This window comes from Metopolophium dirhodum, chromosome 9 (assembly GCF_019925205.1).
Source record: "Metopolophium dirhodum isolate CAU chromosome 9, ASM1992520v1, whole genome shotgun sequence".
Taxonomy (NCBI): Eukaryota; Metazoa; Arthropoda; class Insecta; order Hemiptera; family Aphididae; genus Metopolophium; species Metopolophium dirhodum.
Genome location: NC_083568.1, coordinates 25,574,705 through 25,597,789, shown reverse-complemented (window position 1 = coordinate 25,597,789; position 23,085 = coordinate 25,574,705). Strand labels below are relative to the sequence as shown.

Sequence of the window (23,085 nt, the reverse complement as noted above, 5' to 3'; positions counted from 1 at the left end):
CGAAACCTATCGCGATGACTGCTGCGGCGTATAATTTTATGGTATTATAATATAATATTATATATACTACATCCTATACACAACAATTCCATTAATCGTTGGCTTTTTTAAAAAAATAATAAATATTTTTATTTTACTCGTGTGACATTGGAAAACGGTATTACGGTGATGACGAAGGGGAGTTGGCGGAATCGTGTAAAATAAAACATGCAGTTCCGCAAACGACAATGATTATATTATTATTATTATGTTTATAATATGCGTGTCGTCAGTGGAAATCGTTATTAAACGTTATTAGAGTCTTCCGGGAGACGGTGGCTCGTGGATTTTCGTTGTTGTTTCTGCGTTCGGCACATCCGTGACATTATATAAAATATTATATTATTTCGTTCACACGTGCATAATATTATATGTGCATGCTGCATGCAGCTAGGTATGTGTGACGCGGAAACGGTTCATGTCGCCAAAGTTTTCGTTTAAAAATAATAAGTTAAAAATGTCCGCGTTTCGACAGTTAAATATATACTTTCTAACGTTATAATATTATAATATTATATTGGTATTTGGTACGCTGACAATAATATATGGTATGTTTATTTTTCCAATCTAGATGCAATGAAAACAAAACGATGTATGCGTCTTAAGTATAGTGCACCTACGAATGTTGTCTGTTTGTATTGAATTATCGTTATATTTACCTAATAATAATAATTAAAAATTCCTGAAAATCGGTATACGATGAAATTTGACCTTTTTCAAATGAAAATAATTTAATTTCTTATTTAAAATAAATATAAATGCATAGATTACTCTAATATAAATAATTTAATGTTAACTAAAAACCATATAAAAGAGTTCACGCTCGAAATTATTATTATGTTACATAGGTTATATTATAGGTATGTGGTGTATAGGTTTTTTGACCTCTAAAAATCATGAAATATTCTAATCTAGAACATTAATGTAGATGTGTTGTTTTGTAATTAATTTCACGATTGACAGCGCCGTTATCATGACTCTAAAACAGACCGTTAAAACCTATACTACCTATAGCTATTCAATAAAATGTTGGCACGATTTCCGACCAATTAAAATAGTACCATGTAATATTATCATTTTAGATGACACATGCGACATGCCTAATATCAAGTCAATAACTGCTCGTACATAAAGAAACAATATCGTCAACTATTGAAAAAGAAATATTATATTGCAATGAGAAATTTCGTTGATACGTTTTATGAATACTTTGGTACTTACATGTTATTATATTATATTATACGACGTTTGAGTATTGATTCATTTTATTTCGTCGTTTAAATTTGTCGAGTTTATTTTATAGGACTTATTTTGTGTTGAAGTTTATATTATGTGCAATATAATCTTATATAGTGTTTGAATATAAACATTCTCGGGTCATTTATGTACAACGCACGAGGGTATAAAACATGACGTTTCTCCTCGTTTTGCGTCTAAGATACCGCATATACCTACATAGTAGGTGCCATTTTTGTTACAATATAGCAACTGTACACATGCACTGCGTATGTAACTATATTATGGTTGTGACAAAAAAAAAGAAAAAAAACTACCCTAGAAAATTAAATCCCCGGAAATCGTAAATTATATCCCTTATTTTTTCGTTTGCATTCAAACGACTCTGTATATGTCTCTATTGGATATAATAATATAATAGCAATAATAATAATATATAATGATACGATAGTAATACACGTGTTCAGATGGTACAACGATTCAATTGTTATTATACATATATTTGGACATATTATAGTTATCGTGTGCATTGATGAAAATCCCAATATATTATGCACGTAAAGATAAAAGAAAAAACCGTTCTCGAGAATTTTTATTCTTGAATAGTTCGTATATATTATTGATCAAACGACGGGCTCCGACTTAAATCGCGTTGGTACAATAAACATGAATACCTACGGTTTGAGTATAGGATCGTTATGCAAGTGCCCCGTTATGTGCACTGAACTAACCTATACGCATCCAATATATATATATATATGTTTTTATGTTCACAGCGATTCTATTATTTATATAGGTACGTACGCTTTTCGTTTTGCTCGACGTCGCTTAATATTATATTATATTATAGGTTTACAGCGCGTACGAATAAAACCGTGGCGTGTTCCAATAATTTGTTCGTAAAAAAACTCCGTCTCCTGTTGTACGTATGGTGTGAGCATTATAATATTATCGTATATAGCTAGAACGTTGGTTTCTCGAACGGAAATTTCGAATTTATTCCAAAAATCAACGGAGAACATTTAAGATCCGGACGGCTAGCACGGCTATACACGCACCGCAGCTGGTAGGTAATAATATCATGTATATGGATACACATTATATACACGTAACGCAGGTCCTCGTATATTTTATTATTTATATATTTTTTTTTCTCACTTTTAAAAACGACCGGTCGTTACCGGGAATTGTGTTGTCGGTGTGTTTAGTGCGTTCGCTGTCTGTTAATTATAAGCGTCGGCGTTGATTGTTCATCTTGTATACGCTAATGGAGTATGCCACACACACACACATACGCGAGCGCGCTGTATTTGCTTAGATTGTAACGGTCAATAGTCGTAATGAATGAAAATCAGAGTCCATTCCTCCGGTAATTTTGCCAACGGTTTTGAACGGCAAAAAAAAATGTCTCGAATTAAGTCGTTACGTGATCAAATATGGTCCAAAAAAAAAAAAAACGAAAATGTTGTGAACGCATTATAGCATTATCGGCTTATTGTAGTAATCGTCTTGGTGATTTTCACGAAAAAAAAACGTGAAATAAATGTATTTTACAAAAAAAAAATATCTTTTTTTCTAATCGGTTGCGATTCTGCTGCAGTCATAAATGTCCGATTTCTCGTTTTATTCGCTCGACGTTCAAACACCGTTATACTGCAGTGGGAGGCAGGCGCAAAAATAAATTATAAATCTCAAAGGTTTTTTCCTGTTTCGAGTTGTTAAGTAAAATAATTAAAAACGTTTTCGTGAAGTTGACGCTTATACGTATATATGTATAGGTAGGTACCATAAACCCCGGGAGCGAGAAAGACGATTTGCGCGTTTGTCTTTTGTTTAGTTAGATTTATCGTCGTTTCTCTATTGTGCCAACAAAATTGTGCATTGTAATCGAAAGAACAAAAAATACTTTTAAGAACATCTAGTATATTTTTTTACCCCGCATGGACGCAATGTCGTTTATTAAATTAATTTTTAACTCGGAATAGGTATCAAAATATAGAACAATAATATTAAACGCAGTTACATAATATTATTACAGCTTATACAATATCTCAATGCGTAATAATTACCATTGATAATATTAATTTATAGTGATTGATATCACCTGTATTATGTTATAATAATGTGTCAGATGGAAACCGTCGGTGTTCGATATATCACTCATTCATGATTTTGTTTCACTATAATGCATTTGATCGACATAGGAAGTATAATAGTACCTATATATTATTATATGTATGATATAATCTCAAAACACATATTATGGCCAACGCGAGCTTTAATATAACATTATGTCATGTTATAATTTTTTTCGTTTAATCTGCTCGCGGTTCAGTGTAATAGTGTAAGTCGTGAAAACACGAAAAAAAAATACAATATGACTTATAACTACGATATAATATATAAACGAATATTATTCAACTCAGCACTGTATAATATAATATTTACAAACATTATAATATAACTCGCGCTTACCTGCGGATTTTAGGTCAATTGGCGTATGTTATTATTATCAGAGCTCATATCAGTCATATATTATAGAGACATTCGTATAGAACTATGTAAATATAAGTTGTTTTACAATTATACACTATCGTCCCGAAAATAGAGTGATGTGCTCTGAAACCGAGACTACGATGTACAAAATATTATAATATTATGTAGGTCACGAAACGCGCAAAAAATTCAACACCATTTCGAGCTAATATAGCGGCGGCGTTCACTTCGTCCGACTACGCGCGATTCGGCCGCCGATGCTGTGTGCAGTACTACAATATATAGTTGACATTAATCGTCCGGCATTAATGAGCGGCCAAAAAATCTCATTACGAACACATAATTTCGGTAAAATGTACTACGCCGCGCGATACGCGTATACCTATAATATATACCGCGTGTCCGTGAAAACTGGTACACTCCATAACTCGGTGCCCCATACATATTTTAGAATTCTGTCTGCGGGAGATTGATGATCCAATAGTCTAGTCCCGTGTGCCGCAAACATAATTCAAAAATATGCACAGGCTACTGAGTAATGTGGGTAATTTAATTATACAGTGTAGGTACCCTGTTTTCGTGGCCACACGCGGTATAGTCTGTGGTGGCGGCGGCGGGGGGAGGGGGGGGCTTATGCACGTCTCGACCGTCGCACGAAATATTTTGTTACCAAAACGCGGGCGGCAGACGGCAAACGAAAACGACGCAGACAGACGAACGCCAAAAAACCGTGTGGTTGTACATACGTAACAACAAAATATGTGAATACCGAAAGGAAACCAGTAATTGCATTTTTGCCGTCATATATATTTTTGCATTCGTTCCCATACGCGTATAAAATATATATAGATATTATAACTATATATATACAATATTATATATATTGTGTATACAGAGGCATTCCGATGATGGGGCATTAACGTTATTGTGACGTTGTTTTTTTGTTCCCAAACGGAAGGCTCAATTAATTATGATTAAAACAAAAATAATACCCAAGCATAAATTACAATTTTACTTGCTACACGGTTTTTATTTCAATAATATTTTATTACTTGGTTTTTTTTTTGTTACTTTTATTATTCCTCTATTTTTTATACTTTTACTCTTTTTACTCTTTTTTTTTACCCTCGTCCGTTTCTCCGTGACAATAATAACATTATAATATGTAAGGGCAAACTTTTTTTTTTATATTCTTCGCATAAACACTGTCTATTGTGTGTAGTTGCACATCGGTGGTCGGATATCGTTCTTAACTTTTTTCCATTATATTTTTTTTCCGGACGTTTGACGACGACGAAAATTCGTCTCCGATATGATATTATACATATTATTATTTTATTATTATTTTCGTACATTGTCGCGTTTTGGTTTTCGGTATATATATATTTTTTTTTTTTGGCGTACATAAGAATAATGTGACGGGATGTTTTTCAGAACTGCATAATATGTTTATAATATATTATGACGATTGATTTAAACACAATCAGACGTGTAACACAGGCGTGGGACGGACGTTTTTTTAGAAAAACGCTAGACGACGTTTTCCCCACAACATAATAATATAATATTATTATGATCTGGCTGGTGCAGTCGGTGTGGTCGGATAACAGCGCCAACGGTATGTATTATTATTATGCAGTGTTCAGCATCGCACACGCAATCATTGTTAACTGCAGCGTTTAATTACCATGGTTGTCGTATAGTCCTCGGTATACCTATACAATATAACAGTGACGTAGCTATATATATATAGGATCAGAAGATTATATTTTTGCACGTTTCATTTAGGTACTTATTATAATATAGTCTCGATGATGATTCGTTTCACACGCTGCACACGGGTTTCAAGTTCGTTGTACGACGATCCGATGATGTACAATGACATATTTTTATACTACGCATATTTTTGCACATTTTCCAATTTTTAAATGCATAGTAATTTTGCTATTGTTTCTAATATTTTAAGGTCATATCTGACGTCGTTTTTAGTAAAAAGTAGAGTGTACCTACATGCCCTAATGGAAAATGACCGATTGCGGTTTGAACAGAAATTTCACAACAAATGTCATTATAGTTTATAGTAATTTTGTCCATTGAAGAAATTATTATAACATAATTAATTACATAATTTCAGAAGTTAATTTTAGAAACAAAACCGATCATGCTTGGCGAAAGGTAATATAAACGCGATAAGATAAGTAGGTACACTCGTTTAACACTTCACGCGATAGCGTTACGATTCATATATGAAAACATTCGTATTTATCAATCATAATTTATACACTACATTTATCTATACATGTATTTGAAACGAATAACCTATATACCTATAGTATAATATAATGACCTGTTAAGTAGTTTTAATCGTTACCTGAATTCACTGTTGGTTGATGATGGTTGTTACAAATTGTTAAACTCAAAATAATAACGATAAGCTATGTACGTAAATCACGGACGATCGTGGTTATAATCGTTATTAGTAAAAATGCTTTCATATTTATTGTACATACTGGATAGACGCGGAAATATTATGTTGTACGTTGTATTGTCTACACCATAGACCTAATGGACAGCGCATTCCACTCCGCCCTGCCATCAATGCCAGGGAATAATAATAAAACAGAAAGAACGTAAAGTTATAGTAAATCATGGAGGAAATACTTTTTGTCCATTTTCTTTACCAGCCATAAACATATATATAATATAAATAGGTAATATTATGGTTGTTACCATAGACCAGCAAGTTTGGTAACTGCAAATCAGTTATTATGTTACCAATAAAAATATAACAATAATTGACAGATTTTATTGTACCACGATTTTTATTTGGCAGTAGCCACACTGTAATTTACTCCTTTGTTTCTTTTCTCGCTCACTCTATATCGCGTACCCCTGACTTCTCTCTCTAAGGCCGGGGACATACCGCGTTTTCCATCGAATGACTCGAATGCATTTGGTTTATATCGGAGCAGGCAGCAGCTATACTCGACGGACGTAATACGCCGCGTTTTCCGCCGCGGATGAAAATATTCATCGCCGCTGCGGAAAACGTGCCGTTCGAAAAGCGGCGGTATACGCCGTGTATAGCTCCGCCAACGAGTCGTAGTAGGTATTTTGTATAATATACACAATGGCCGCGTTATGCGATCGATTGGTATTGATTTGCATAGTTCGTTTTATATACTAACAATAGGTAATTATTATAAACACCGCAGCTATAGTAACACAGATAACAATTTTTCGACAATTTGCTCTTAAAAACACTCCGAAATGCATACAGTTTGTTCTATGTTTGTTCTATTTATCAATCTATATTGCTCAAGGTAAAAAATAAAATGTATACGTCGAATGAATAAAAAAAAAATTAAAAACAGGACAAAAAAAGATAAATAACTTTCTTTCATTTAACATTTTAACGTCTCGATTGCATATATTTCCACAAACCAATTAAAAAGTAAATTGATTTTATGATTCAATTTTAATTTAGAGTAACGTTTAACTTATATTCTAGGTTAACGAACAAATTTATTACTATAATTTTAATCTCCTTCGTTTTCGTTTAAATCGTTTTCATTATTTTTATTAAACGAGATAACAGATTTTCTTGATGTTTTTTTTTTAAATTTTATTTTATCACAAATAAATTCCAATACATTATATTATGTCGACCGCATGACTCACTTTTTCGTTTTAAAATAATGTCGTCGATGCTTTTTATTCAGCAACAGTAAGTTAAAAGGTGTTGAACGGAAATACGGTTTCGTGGGAACAACTTATATAGGTATTGGTGTTAGCTTGTAGGTAATCATAATTCGGAAAATGTGTCTGTTGAATTATGTATATACTATAACATCATTAAACCTATTCAATATTCATTAGTATTGCATTAACTGCGCAATTATAACGCAATACGAATAATTCTGTGTGATATACGCATATCAATATTACACACGTCTAACTGTAATAGACGTCTATCGTCCAAACCAAAATCGACGAGTTCCGAGCGTTATGATATTATTAATATTATTATATGATTTTATTGATTTTTCATTGTATGTTTTTCTTTCATTGGCAAATATTAGTTAATAAAAAAGTTCTTTTAAACAATTCAAATATAAATTAAAATCAAGCACGCAGCATGATAGCCATGCGCGTGTGTTGTTCAATTTTTTTTTTTTTAATAAATCGAACTCATTTATTTTTTAATAATAATTGCTCAGTTACTTTTTATTCTCTATTAAACTCGAATCCTACAATTCACTGAACACTGTTATATTACAATATAAATTATAACTATTTTACTAATTATTATAATATACATGGTTTGGCTTAAACAAAATATGGGTTTGACTGCATTATCAGATTTTCTGCGTATAACATTTTATGTAATTTTTAAATGTACTTGCCATAAAAACTTTCACTTGTTAAGCTATGCGGTACGAATTACGAGTTATTGATTTCAAATCAAATTAATATTTTATTAGAATGGATAAATAAATAATTAAAATTAAAATTAAAACTTTAAAAAAAGTGTTTAACACCGTTCTATTGAGTATAATGGTCTAAGTGTTGTTAATGTTTTATACTGAGTTTTTTGTTGTTTTGAGTTGATCTATTTATTTATAATAAATTAAAAAAAATATTTGAGTTTTAATATAACAATTGAAGTGCATACTTATACGAAGAACAATAAATTAACCGATTTAGTAGTATGGTGTATGCTGTATGTTATGACTTATGTAACAGAAAATATAAATGAAACAAGTTTATGCTAAATGGAAAGTATAAAATGATAGATCTTCGTGAGTTTATCAAATTGTGTCCAATGTTATATACTTAATATAATTATTGTATTATTATTGTGGGAAATAAAATTCTGAAATAAATTCGCATACAATAAATTGTTATGTTTTTCGTCCGTCTATTTTTAAAAACTTTGGAAACTTTAGTTCCTTTGACCCTATATTTCCAACGCGTGTTGGGCTCCATTGCGTATATCATTTTGGGTATGGATGCGATAACGTGTAGAACTGTCGAGACAATGTAACCGGAACCGGAAAAGAGTCCCTTATTTTCAGTTTTCAGTTGAGAACTGCAGAAACCGGAATTTCATGAGTGTTTTGCACTTCCAAGTTAAAATATACTTTTAAGCCCCTAATAAAAAGTACATAATTTATATTTATTTATAGCAGTTGATATTATTTTTTTTCAACATGCTACAACGTACATAATAATATACTTACTTAAATATATAGTTATTACACTATTATCATTAATCACATTATATTACAAAACATATTACATATTATTATTGCATATATACCTATATCGTATGAAATAATGAAATATAATAATATGACATCATTCAATGAATTAAATTAAATACCAACAATTTTGGAATTTAGTCGACACGTTCGGGAAATAATCTCCTCAATAAGCATTATCAATTAAATTTATTAATAATGTGTTAAGCATTTCATGTGTAAAAATGTAGAAAATGTAATTTACAGCGTATAAAAAAAAATGCATAATGTATGGAAACGAAGATACCTACCTAAATAAATAGCTAAAAACTGTCCTAAAATACCTAATATTATATTCAGCAAAGAGAAATATTGTGGCACACAGTAAGGATAGATATTAATATAATGTATTGTATATTATTGGCCACGTTTAGGACTTATCGGAGTATAGTGAAAAAGCAGCGATTGACCGACTATAGATATTTTAAGACCCGTATCGGCCACAGCCGATGTCAAGGCCTGTTGATGTAACATTTCTGTTTAACGACACAAGATCGATATTCAACTTGATATTCGGTTTGTTTTATCTTTCTGCTGTTGAAAAAAAAAAAACAAGAAAAAGAAAAAAAACCGTTTCAGCGATGGTTTGAGTCTATAATTCGGTTGGGAGGAGGGAAATAATTTAAATAAATTATTCGCCACATAAAATTAGATTGAAATTAAGAATGAAAAAAAAGGAAATCAGCACAAAACGGGAGAATAAGTCACAGACTCGACTTATTTGCCTTTACCACGAAGTCGAGCGGCGTGGCGGGAGTGGCCGGAGGACACGGTGGAATGTAATATTATGTGTGCGCACATGTACCAATAAAACCACCGTAAAATGAAGTTCTTATTAGTGTTTAATCAAAACACGGTACAATACGTAGATGGCTGAAATGGGGTTGCGGAGGGAATGAGGTCGTAAAAAATTAGACTGCCGTGCCTCAAATGTTTCACAAAAAAATAAAAATAATAAAGATTTTTCCAGATAACTTATTTTATAACATTAGCATGCCTATATGCGATGCGCTTTAGCGTCGGGGAAGAAAAGCTTTTTGCACTCAAACGACGACGTTCCGGCGGTAAAATAATTATTATTCCTTATCAATTCGCTGGACTATTACAGGTACCGTTCCTTGCAGTCTATAAAGTGCCTACTATACTTCTTCTACGGTATTGTTATAATAATAATATTATAGTATGTGTTTTCCACAATACAGCGACGTTCCGCCCTAATATAATAAAATTATTATTATTATACTCTTGTGCGCATATAAAATAATATTATGTAGCTAGGTACTTACAATATAATTTAACATTATTCGTATATGTTATTGAGTTATTGCTCGGTCGCGTATATATATATATATATATATATTATAATATAACATATATAAATATGTTATATTATACTATGTACACTGTACAACTATAACACTGCCTTCGTGTTAGAATGTGTTTCACATGTTATTTTTGCACGTAATTAAATGCAAACATTGCGGTGCACAGACGATATTAATATTATATTATATTCTAATATAACAATAATAATTACCATTACTATTAATATGTTTTGTGTGTATATATTATAATGTATATTATATACATATATACATGTTACGTGTCGAGCAATAGCCTCGTTATCCAATTACGGATTAATAATAATTATAAGCGAGTTCGTTCAATTAGTTCGCTCGGGAGCTTACATACATTCACACTAACACACACACACCTACACACATGTGCGCGTGCGCTCATAGTATTCTGATGTAATCGATTCGTTGATAAATTCTCGCCATTTGCCTATTATTAATATTATAATATACCAATACTATTATATCACGCTGTACAACATTGAGGGGTACGCCATTTTTTCACAACTGTATACTGTGCATCGGGCGCGTGTTCGTGCATCATATTGTGTAACGACGAATATCATAGTAATATATTATATCGATATTGTTATTCAAGCTAATATTATTATATAGTAAAAAATATATATCGTTTCCTATTATTGTAGTTATGACTTATGATATTTTTCCCGGAGATCCGATATCCTGTACGTATGCGGTTTGTATCGCAGGGCGGGCGTGGTGTGCAGCTGCATAGTATGACCCCATATTATAGTTGTAGTTGTGACAACGACTTCGGCAAGTTCGCGAACCGAAAACGCCGTGAGTCGCGAAGTTGCGTGCATTACACGCGTTTATAACACGTCGTGTTACCACGTTGTTGTCTCCTCGAACGATACGTATATTCGATTGAGCCTGTCAGAGGTTGGGTAGGTGATTTTGACGATTTAGTTTTTACTTTCTTGAATTATACGTGAATTATTATTATTGATTTTTTTTTTATAATTTTCGTTATCATTTCATTCCATGTACGCATTTTGGTGACCTGACTCTCGTCGAGGTATCGATCATCTTTGACTCTAAAAATTCGGACTTCACATGAACCTATGAGTCCTCAATAATATATTTCGTAATAATATTACAGAAGGTTCCCGCGAGTCGTAACCGCCGTTTGCCGAACTCCAGCTGCTGCTGTTGCTGTCGTCGTTTAGCGATCAGCCCACGTTGACGAGGCGTAAGCGTCATGCCGATGATAATAATATTATTATTATTTTATATTGCGCTGTTTGGTGATGTACAGCGCGAAATGCGTCGACAACGATATCGGCTCGAGCCGGTGAGGACGAAGCTATAACGCGTTTATAATCACAATAATTATTATGTTACCCACCTATATAAACGCGTCACTAAAATATAGGTGATATGATGTATTTTTATATAGGTATATAAAATACATGGTATACACGGCGACGGATAGTATAAAGCAAACGCCGTTAAACCGACGACGTCTCGAGAGATTAAACGAAACGCGACTTTTTCAACACGCTCGCAAGCGTGTATATCCCGAGCAGTGCTACTATATAGGTATTGTGATATTATAATTTCAGACGAAAAATTGTCTTCGGTACCGTTCCCCGTGACCCTCGCCCTCAAACGGTGGCTCGGAATGCGCTAACACTCTATTTGTTCCGGACGAATATTGACTCGTCTGTATACCGTCACAGTATCGCTCGGTTTATTTTTTTTTCCACACAAAATGCCATTTCGTATTGCACGCGGACGGGTATACGACATAATAATATATTAGGTACCTATATATAGTTTAGTTTTACTTTTTACGCCCCCACTCGAAAAACTCGACTGCGGCAATTAAACGTACATTTTGTTTTTCCACGTATTGCGTCAGCCCACGCTTGTTTTAACGGCGATAAGACGTATATGAGATTCGTATGATATATTGTTGTCGTATTTTTTCAACCAAATTCTTGCGTTTAATAATTCGTCTCGTCTGTTATATTAAATATTTAAACAATGTTAAGCGTCGGATTATTTTGGTAAATTATCTCGAACTTGATGTTTTGTCGTGCGACAGAATAATATGGGATAAGCGTACCTATAATAACGATTAATTTATCAATAATGGTTATTCCACGATTGCGATTTCGCTCGAGGGCATCCCAATCGTCGTGTACACAAACCCTAAACACGTGTATCTTCGATGATTAGGAGAGGTACATTATAGTTCCATCGAAACCATTATCATATTATATTATTATACAATACCGACATGCGGGTCTGGTGTTGTATTATCGATTGAGAAGATATCTCTCTCTATCTCTCTTTCATTTACAACTAATATTCCCTACGCGTTCCGACCGTACCGTGTTTGTTCTTCTGAGTCCGATCGGTCCATACTGTAATGACGCCGTTCGTTGAATAAATATATAAAATTGAAATGTTTCGTGTGCCACGAGGATATACTTACAATGATTATTTACAATTCGTTTTCCGGTCGTCGAGAGTCAACACGCACGCAGTTGCAATGTCGCGTTGGTATTTCGCTCGTGGACATCGGACCGGTGAAAGAAATTAGGACGATATAATTAAAAGTTATAGTATTATTATAATAATATATAATATTATATACAACTTAGAATTATTGACCATCGCGATGACCCAGTGAGCTTCGATGGTTCCGGGTTTGAAATCCGCAATATCGTGATTTACTGATTTATCGCCTGCGCCCTATACACCGCGGCAAATGGCGATAATTGTCGGGAATAAATCGTCACCGGGTGCGTTTTGTAGCATAGCATCGGGCGTATGATATTATCGAATTGTATATAGTTGTATTATAATACTGCGAATCGGCTCTCGACTGCGGCAAACCGCAATATTCCAATTTTCCGAAGCAAAACCCGCCCACGCAGACGGACGGCGAGCGCGTGCGCCTCCCCCGCGTCACGGTCGATCCTCGTCGTGCGTAACTCAAAACGATATTATATACTATTATATTATTATTATTATACGTAATATGCACTATTCAGACCGATCGTTTTCGGGCACATGACAATATAATATACGACTGCGCACTCACACACACAAGTCGAAATATATTATTATTATTATTATCGTCGTCGTCGTTACGTATATATATTACATATTATGTATACGGTATACCTCTCTACCAATACGGTGTTTTTTGTCAGATGCGAAGCATACTAGGATAATGTCGTCGTACAGAGATAGTGTGTTATTCGTTCTCCGTCGACGACGAATACGGCGCGCTTTATTCCGAACACGTCCGCCGCTTTACGATTGTAATGAGTTATTTGTTCCCCCATCCTCGATATCTTGTATTTTTATATTGTTGTTTTAGGTTGTGCACGTATATGCTTATTTTTTTTGTTCTTTCTTTCCAATTTTTCTCCTATGTACGACACAAAAGAGACAATTTACAAAAAAAAAAACGGGAACGGGACACACACGCGTGCGCCGCGCACTCGCCATATATACACCGCCGTCGTATTACAGCGTGTTGTATTGATGAAAATTTCCTGAACGCCAGCCAAGTACGACCGAAGTAGTGCCCTGAATCGGGTAGAGAGTTTTTAAAAAAAATATACAAAAAATACACGCACTCGTTATAGATTGGCTCGTTTGTCGCGATTAGTGCGTATCACCTATATGTATATGTATAAATATATTATAATATATACATATAGGTACGTGCAGCAACCGTTTCGAGAGCGTCGATCGATGAATATAATAATAATCATACCAATAGTATTATATTATTGTATTGTGTTATTTTGTATTGTATACAATTCTTCGATAACGACGTACGGAAGTATCATAAGAGTACTTGAGCGCCGAGTAAAATTTGCAGGGCGCAGTTTCATTAAAACTTTAAATGCTTACCAATCAAAAAAATAAATAAAATAATTATTTAGGATAATCCATAATATTGCATTAATTATTGTCTTGTGCATCGACAATTTTGAAAAAGTATCCAGCTTCAGAATATTAAATTTCAAGTTAGATATATAATATGTGTGGAGGTTTTAAAATGTGGCGACGTTGATATTATTATAGACGGAATAATCAACGGTCATGAGATTGCAAAAAAATTAAGGCGATATTATAAATATTAAGTGTCCGTGTACTTAAGTAGAAGTTATTTTTCAAAATATTCAGCGTACACTTTTAAATAATCGCTCTACCTGCTGTACCTATATATTATATTATATACGTCGTATTATAATAATATATTCTATGATATTTTGATAATATTTAAGATTGTGAAGAAATACCTAAACAAATAACGAACTGTATTTTATGACGGCTGCCAGTAATAGTATATAGGCTGCAAGTACTATTGTGAGATCGTGGTGCTCGAATTAACGGCGCCGTCGGGTCATTTTCCATTATAGCCTATAGGCATTTTCAGTTTATTTGACATAAAAATCGCTTTGCGGAGAATATACCACCGATGGACGTGCTGTATCGGTTTTATTGTTATACTGACTAGCCTTTTTTTTTTTACCGTCTCTCAAATCTCAATGTCCGATTTTGTGTTTCCGACCCTTCTGTTTGTATTGGCTGGCCAATTTACGATTTCCACTCGAACGTCATCCCTCGTTAGCATTTTCACACTCATCCGCTGCTGACACAATATATCGTTAAAATCAAACGAACTAGTCCATTTGAACGTACAGGTTACCTAGCTATATTTGTATTATTAATTTTTGTTTTTTCTTTCATCGTTAATATTGTTCTTTGAAGTTTTGTTTTAAATTTTCAAAATATATTGCGTGCATAATAGTTTCATCAAATCGTTTGAAATGCATTGTATATAAGAAGAAGTGGAGAATTCGAATCTTAATCGAACAAAAACGGTGACTTCAGTCTACAATGTTCGGTCGTCGTTTTCATTGAATATCTCTTGCAGCATTTTTCGCGGAGCCTATTCCTAATATTTTATACGCAGACCATTGCAGCACACTCTAAATGTCCGACTTAATCATCATCAGTCGTATTTATACTGCAAAATTCAATTCCATTTTTTTTTTCGAATTATTAGTAGTTTTTTTTTTTTTTTTAACGAACTGGCCCAAATGATTATGTAAAACGAAAACGTTTTGATCGCGGGCGGCCTAACGCATAAAACAATATAACAATAATCGTGGCTCGTGACGGACGTGCATTAACCATTCATTCGGTAATTAAATGGTGTGCCTATAATAACGTATCATGATATTAGAGGTAAAGCACGAACGTGCTTCTGTTTAAAAATGAAAATAAATTATACAATTCGGCCAATGGTATTCGTTTCGGCTATATAAATAATATATATACTATATATAAGTACATAATAAACATCAACGATAATAATATAATTATTATATTACTATATAATAGTGTAATGCAAAGCGTGAACGTATATAATATAAGATCGTTGTCTATAATATTGTTATTAGGTATATTGTATTTTAAATTACCTGGACTAGTCTGCCAACTAAGACCGCCAATGAACATTTTCCTGGAACAAAAATATAAATTATCATTAGAAATTTAAAAAGACATTTCGTAGTGCATACTGCATATTATATTATTATATGTATAAATGCATACAACAGCACTTAAAAAAAAAAAACAATGTACATTATTATAAGCATCATAGTCATATATTCGTATAGCGGACGGTCTGTATTGTTACAAAGAGTATATAGGCAAGTACCGTTAAGTAGGTATTGAGAAATATTTCATGCACGGTGCTCACATTTCAAGAGTTCAAATTTAAAATAATATACATATAGTAGCCTATATTTGGCTTAGTTAATAGTATATACATAACAGTAATAAAGATTTAGTGACAGATCGCATGAACTACCTATACGAGGTTATTGCTTATCAGTGAGTGTCGTCTTTAGGGGGATGGAGGGGTGGTTTACAGGGCGGGAGCTCAGGAACTGTGCCCCACACTGTTTACTTAGTTTCGAGGCATTGCTTACGTTCGAAAAAAAATGATAAATTTACGTAATGAATAAATTAATGTTCCGATCATGAGAGTTATGATAATATGGAGCAAATATCATATGGCTAATACTAAGGGATGAATATGATACTCGTCTACTGAGTCTGTGAAACAGCGGCCGTTTCACATTAGCGATTCACTATTTATCTCCGGTTCTTTAAATACGAACGACTGGAAACATTAACGTAGTAAGCATATATATCTGGACTCGAAATAATTAAATTATTTAAGTATGCGTTGTTATGTTTTTTTTTTTTCTACTCAAAAACATATTTCCATTAACTCGCCAGAGCGTTAACTGTTCCACAGATGTATTCTAAGGAACATTTTTGAGTTATTTCAGAAATTTTAGACAATTGGATTAGTCACGTTGTATAGCCGGTCTGTGTGTCGGGCTTCATTAGTTTTCCAAAAGTAATCATTCCGTTGCGTGTGTGTGTGTTTTTTTTACTAGTGTATTTGGGGAAACGCCAAACGCACTGTATACGTATTGTTTATTATATGCGTGTATTTAAGTGCCAATAAATAACATTTTTTTTTTGTTTTTAAATCACACATCAAAATAATAATCAGTGATTAGACAGAAATGTGAAAATATATTTTGTTGGAGATACGAAACATATGAGTACATATTATTATCATTATCATATTATTTATACGCGGGCTAGCCGCAGGTAAACTGAAACATTTTTCTTCACTTTGTCAACTATTTTCATCTTCTGATGATTTGGACGTCGTCCAACAATTAGCGTTGAAACTGCGCGCGCACTATAAAGTGCACCTCTAAGACTGTACACAAACTTCATGTGTGTGTGTGTGTGTGTGTGCGTTATTTACGATACCGTGGAATACGCTGTAGGAAACGGTAAAGGGAGCCAAAAACGTCAGCTCGTCGAACGGCATCGGCAAATGCAATTATTAATTTCGAATACTCAATAATTAACGACGTCTTGCAGCGATTTAGTTCAATCGAAACGCACGATGCCGCCGCCCGTGCGCGGCAATATAATGTTTAATTTCAATCATTTTTAAGTATAGGTGCATAATAAAATAGACGCGTCATTGAAGATGACCAAAAAAAACGTCATCAAGTATATGAGTTTAACAAATTCAAATGTCCGCCGACGCTTCGTGTTGGATGTTTCGATCGTTAAATTATCGTTTATGCCTTATGATAATATATTAAATATATTACTATAGGTACAGTGCCGTATACAATCGGAAAGTGTTTCACATATTAAAATATATATTATCAGAACAATTTGAAACGCTTAATAATTCTAAACATATAATTGGTCGCAGAGTGCAGCACAATATTTTAATATATTATTATTATTAAATCGAGAAACAGTGCGAGAGATTAAAGTGATTGTACGATTGTCATGTCGAGTGCGGGCTGCAGGGTATAATATTGCGATTGTTCTTCGCAGAACGACAAAGACAATATTATTCGCAAGAATTGAGGGGGGGTATACCTGCAGCTGCAGCTGCTGTTATTATTAATATTATATTGTTCGGATGAGTGATAGGGAAAAAAACACAAAACGACGCTGAAGCGCATAAATAATATTATTATTATCCTAATGCGACTATTCCACAACACCAGGACGGGATTTTCACGCCACCGCTTTTCTGAGGGGTCGATGGACATCATATTATAATATGATGTCGTGTCACGAATCGCGATGCATGCTTATTATTATTATGACGTAATATTCGAGATATACCGCTACGAGGGGGGTCAGCAATTAAATTTGGGGGCATTGGTTATAAGACGTATATTATGTGACCTACCGATTACTCTTCGAGTGTAATATAAGGAACAGCATAGCATATGGGACCACCATCATTTTGGGCTTAATGCGCAGTGGCATAGCTTCTACACGTTTTATTAACTATATATGTCTACATAATATTATGAATATGTATCAACATTATATTATTGGCATTGTTGGAAAACTATAATAAGTTACTTTGACATCTACCGGTGTCGGTACGTTTATTCTTAAATGTAGTTATTTTAATTATTCGATTTGTTTGTAGGGAGGGAGTGCACAAAAAAAAAATAATATAGTAAAAATATAACGTTATTTGTTTTAAAATTTACACTTTGTTTAATAATCGCCGGTACTTTGGCAGTTTGGCTTTCAACGCGTGTTAACGTAAAAATGCGAGCAGTACGCAGTTAATTGATTGTCTTAACCCCCTCCCCCTCCCCCTTCACTATAAATACGCCACTGTAGGTCGTGAATATTTTTCAATATAATTTATTATCCACTGACTGTATATTACAATATAGCGTTAATACGACGCGATAGTCGTACAACTCGTACTAGCTGTGCAGCAGCCATTCGACAGCAATATTATAATAATATGTACTCGTAACAATAATCGCAGCGGCGTGGCGCAAACAATGATTTCGATCACGCGACCGACACAAACCGACCGACAATCGCGAGCGTAAAAAAAAAAAAACAATAATAACAACAACATATTAATATTGTATACCTGTAACGATAGTATTAAAATGCCGATTATTCACGTTATCGACCCGTGCAAAAACAGCAGTTTTACCTTTTACCGTTTCGCGAACCGATTGCCTGCGGCGGGACGATAAGCGGGATTAATGGAAACCGCCGAGGACGAGTGCATATTCCGGGCAACCATATAATATATACGTTATAATACATAATAATAATATAATTATAATTATACATAGCACATAATGCGCGGTAACAATGTAGGTATAATATATGGTATGTAAAGGTACGTTGGTATATTATGTTGGGATATTATAATGTTATACGTTATATGATACACAATTTGATCGCATTGTCAAAAGTTTGTTGGCGGCGGCTCAGAGACAATCCGCGGCGATTTTCTCGGCCGAGATCCGTTTTTGGTGTATACATCCGAGCGGCTTTTCCGCGGCCGGCGATCCAAACCCCACTCGCCCTCCTGCTCAAGCAGAGCGCGCAGATTCCCGCGAGTCCCCCGAATCCACCCCTCGCCGCTTCTTTTGCTTCATCCCTTGCGATTCATTTTTTTTAAAAAAAAAAAAAGAAGAAAAGAACCAAACGAAGACATTGTCGAAAAGCTACAGACCAAGAATGAAAAAAAAAAATAATAATAATAATACAAAAAAATCGATAAAACGAACAAACGGTTTTTTGAGAAACCTTGTTCGGTTTGCATGAGATTATTGTTTCGGATGGAGTGGTGGATTGAGAGAGGGTTGGGGATACCGTATGGAATTTGCTTATCTTATTGTGTGGAATATAATATTTTTCGATAGATTTCGCGTGCAGACATCACGACCGGGTTTAAAATATCAACGCAGCAATCTGCGCTCCAGGCGTTTAATATTTTAACAAATTTTATAGTAGGTAGGAATACCTACTGTAACAACTGCAGTAAATAAATATTAATCGGATAATTTTTAATTTTCTTTTCGTCGCCTGCTGCTGCTGCTGCTGCTGCAACAATTAGTATCTACGCACCCGAATAAAATACGAAATTAAACGCGATAACGCACCCTCTAGTGTTATAATATAATGAAAGAACATTTAGATTAGCGTCTAATAAAAATCAAAACCACGACTGTCGAACGGAGTTTGTGGTAAACGGAGTGCGCGAGTATTATCTCCAATCGTCTTCGTTTAGAAAATTCGTATATCTATGTTATTTAAGCTATCGGATTATTTATAATATAAGGGTATAAAAAAAATCCAATTCACGCGTATGTACACGTGTATAATTTCTGTAAGTTCATTGTACTCTCGAAGTATAATTAAGTTTAATGTATTGTAACTATTAAGAATTATTGAATGCATCGTGGTTGGTAGAATTGCATATACATATTATAGGTACCTATATATGGCTATATATACATATTATACATTATTATAATAACGCGATAAACCAGTAAGTTAAATTGTATAAAATTAACTGTATCAATTGTAAGCATTGCAGACACACGATGGTTATTTAATTTTATGTTGTTCATATACAATTATTATTGTAAAAAAATTAATAAAACAAACAACAGTAATCATAAATTATAATATATTTTCATTAACAAACGGTAAATACCTAACTTAAAGTTTTGTTATGGTATCCCACATATAATAAAAGAGAATCAAAAACATAGTCTTAAAATATATAAAACTAGAAAACTGCGATGTCATCATTATAGGCATCGAGAGTTAAACTAAATAAACGGTATTATACTATTATGCAAATTTAGATTTACAATAATATCATTTTTTTTCCACTGATCAGAATAAATTAATATCCAACCACAATATTAATTTTTCATAAGAAAATATTATGATCTTACCAACATAATATTATTATTATGTGGGTATATAATATTAATACAACACAATGTAACTATTATACCTTATATAGTAATATCAATAGCATTTATTATTTCTATACAATTCCCGAGAACATTATTAACTTACTGTTAGTAAAGTTGTTGTTCAGCAGAATTTTTTTTATACTAACAATAATTCCGAAGTTTTCAAATATGAAACAAGTTAAATGTATATGACTTATATTACCTATATAGGCTATATTATGTATATTTTTTATTCGATAATAATAATAGTCCTATTCCGTATTGATCAATTAATTTTAATTGTTATTTTTTTTAATAATTATTAAGAACTACGTAACGTTCCAATACAACTTTAGTAACATTGTTGGAAAATCATATTATTACTTTGTTCATAATCAATGTAGACTTGAAAACATTTTTAAGGTCATATAAATATTTTATTGTTTGTTTCCCAAAGTTATGGAGCGGTTGTATTATTATTATTATTTTTTTTTTATTGCGATAAAATATTTGCTTATCGTCTAATTAAATGCTACCGGGAATAATAAACCGTTAATGACCGTCATAGTTCTATGATTTTCAATGATAAATTGGATGATTTTAAATATTATATTATAATATGTCGGTGTAAATGTCTACTAGTCGTTGTATCGGTCTGCAGTAAATATTTCATATTTATTTTTTTTTCTCGTCTACGGTGTATTATTGGTATGATACAAAATTATTTGGTCAGATAATGGTTAAAAATGTGTACGATTATATTTTTAATTAACGAGTAAAACAACAGGTGTTTCCATTTCCACTTGAAAATGCAATATTTTTAAATCATCATTCGTTCCACACGGCACTACACCTATATGGCCGTATACAAGGTACGTAAGTTTAGTATATAACACGAAATCGTCGTTCCTCCGCTTTCTGCACGTGCACAACACTCTCGGTACGATTAGTTTCGAGACGTTAACTTGTTTTTACGGCAGATAGTCGTGTCTATGTCATCATAATAATATTGCGAACAGTACAGGGCTGTTCGGTGCGGTTTCGGACCCGAACGAGGTTGTATTATTAATAATATTTAAAAATATAACAACATCGTGTTTATGATACTGTTATAATATTATGTGCAGGTGCCAGTCGTACTCGGGGCGTCGGTATGAACAACAAACGCTGCAGTTGTCGCACATCACTCGTGTCGCCGATCTAGGCGGTTATATTATATCGTTTCGCCTCCAATCCGTTTGAATTTAACGATCTATGCCAGCTGATTGGTTCTAGTAACGACACAGTACTATATTATTATTATATTATGCAACGCTGTGCGTGGATGTGTACAGTTGGTGACCGTTCTCTGAAAATTGAAATGTATTGTAAGGCCGTCGTCCATCATTGAGTTTATAAATTATTGCAACGTCAAGTATATAGTACGGTTACCATGTCTATAATAATAAATTGTACTTTAATATATTTTCCATACGTGCGAAATATTCCAAGTTTAATCATCATAATATATAGGTACGCAGTTCTTTCACCCGTGGAGCAGTCGCATAAAAAGTGTTAAAAATCAACTACAGTATTGAATAAACGGCAACATTCGAGCACGATGCTATTATAACTAAGAACCTGTCCAAATTGTTGCACACTCGCGTAAACGTCGCCGTCGATAAGTTCGAAATATGACAAATTGTTTTACCGAAAAAAAATCTGAATATTTTTCCACACCGAGCCACATAGGGTGGTTTAATAAACGGGTTTCCACGAATTTTTAGACTTGACACGTTTCCCCCCCCCTCTCCCAGAAACGTCGGTTGGGGGGTACCTCACGCGTTTAGTCCGACATGTTTTGTGTGCAAAAGCAATTATTACATAATGCGTGCGCGGCGCACAGTCGCAAAATGATATATATTATGTTATAAGAAAACAATGCAAATGAACCCTTAGGAATCACAACGACAATATACATTTTGTTAGCAATTGAAGCGATATATATTATTATATTATAATAACATTATAATATCGTTCCTAAGAAATGTTAATTGGAAAACACTTTGAAGTAGTGAATATAATAAACAACTGCAAAATTGATCGTGTTTTGCAAGCGACACAGACTGTTTTCAGTTATCACTTATTAATACAACGACGATATAACGGCACTACCGTAATAATTATTGTTCACCAACCACCACATATTAGGTCCGCTGCACATATTATTGTTATTATTATATGGATGCGTTTAAACTGATAATTATTGTTGTCTTTGCGTGTACACGCGTATCTGTGCAGCCGCTGGACTGCAGCAAG

General features: G+C 33.5%; 1 protein-coding gene across 9 annotated transcripts in view; it reads right to left on the bottom strand.

The window, feature by feature from the left end:
- The window catches only part of LOC132952934 (RNA-binding protein Musashi homolog Rbp6), a 401,189-nt gene that overhangs the window by 355,023 nt on the left and 23,081 nt on the right, over nt 1-23,085 (bottom strand). For all 9 annotated transcript variants that reach the window (XM_061025455.1, XM_061025453.1, XM_061025459.1 and 6 more), the window contains one exon: nt 15,910-15,950. In XM_061025455.1, coding sequence (XP_060881438.1) covers nt 15,910-15,950 — 41 coding nt within the window. The remainder of the gene's footprint in view (nt 1-15,909; nt 15,951-23,085) is intronic.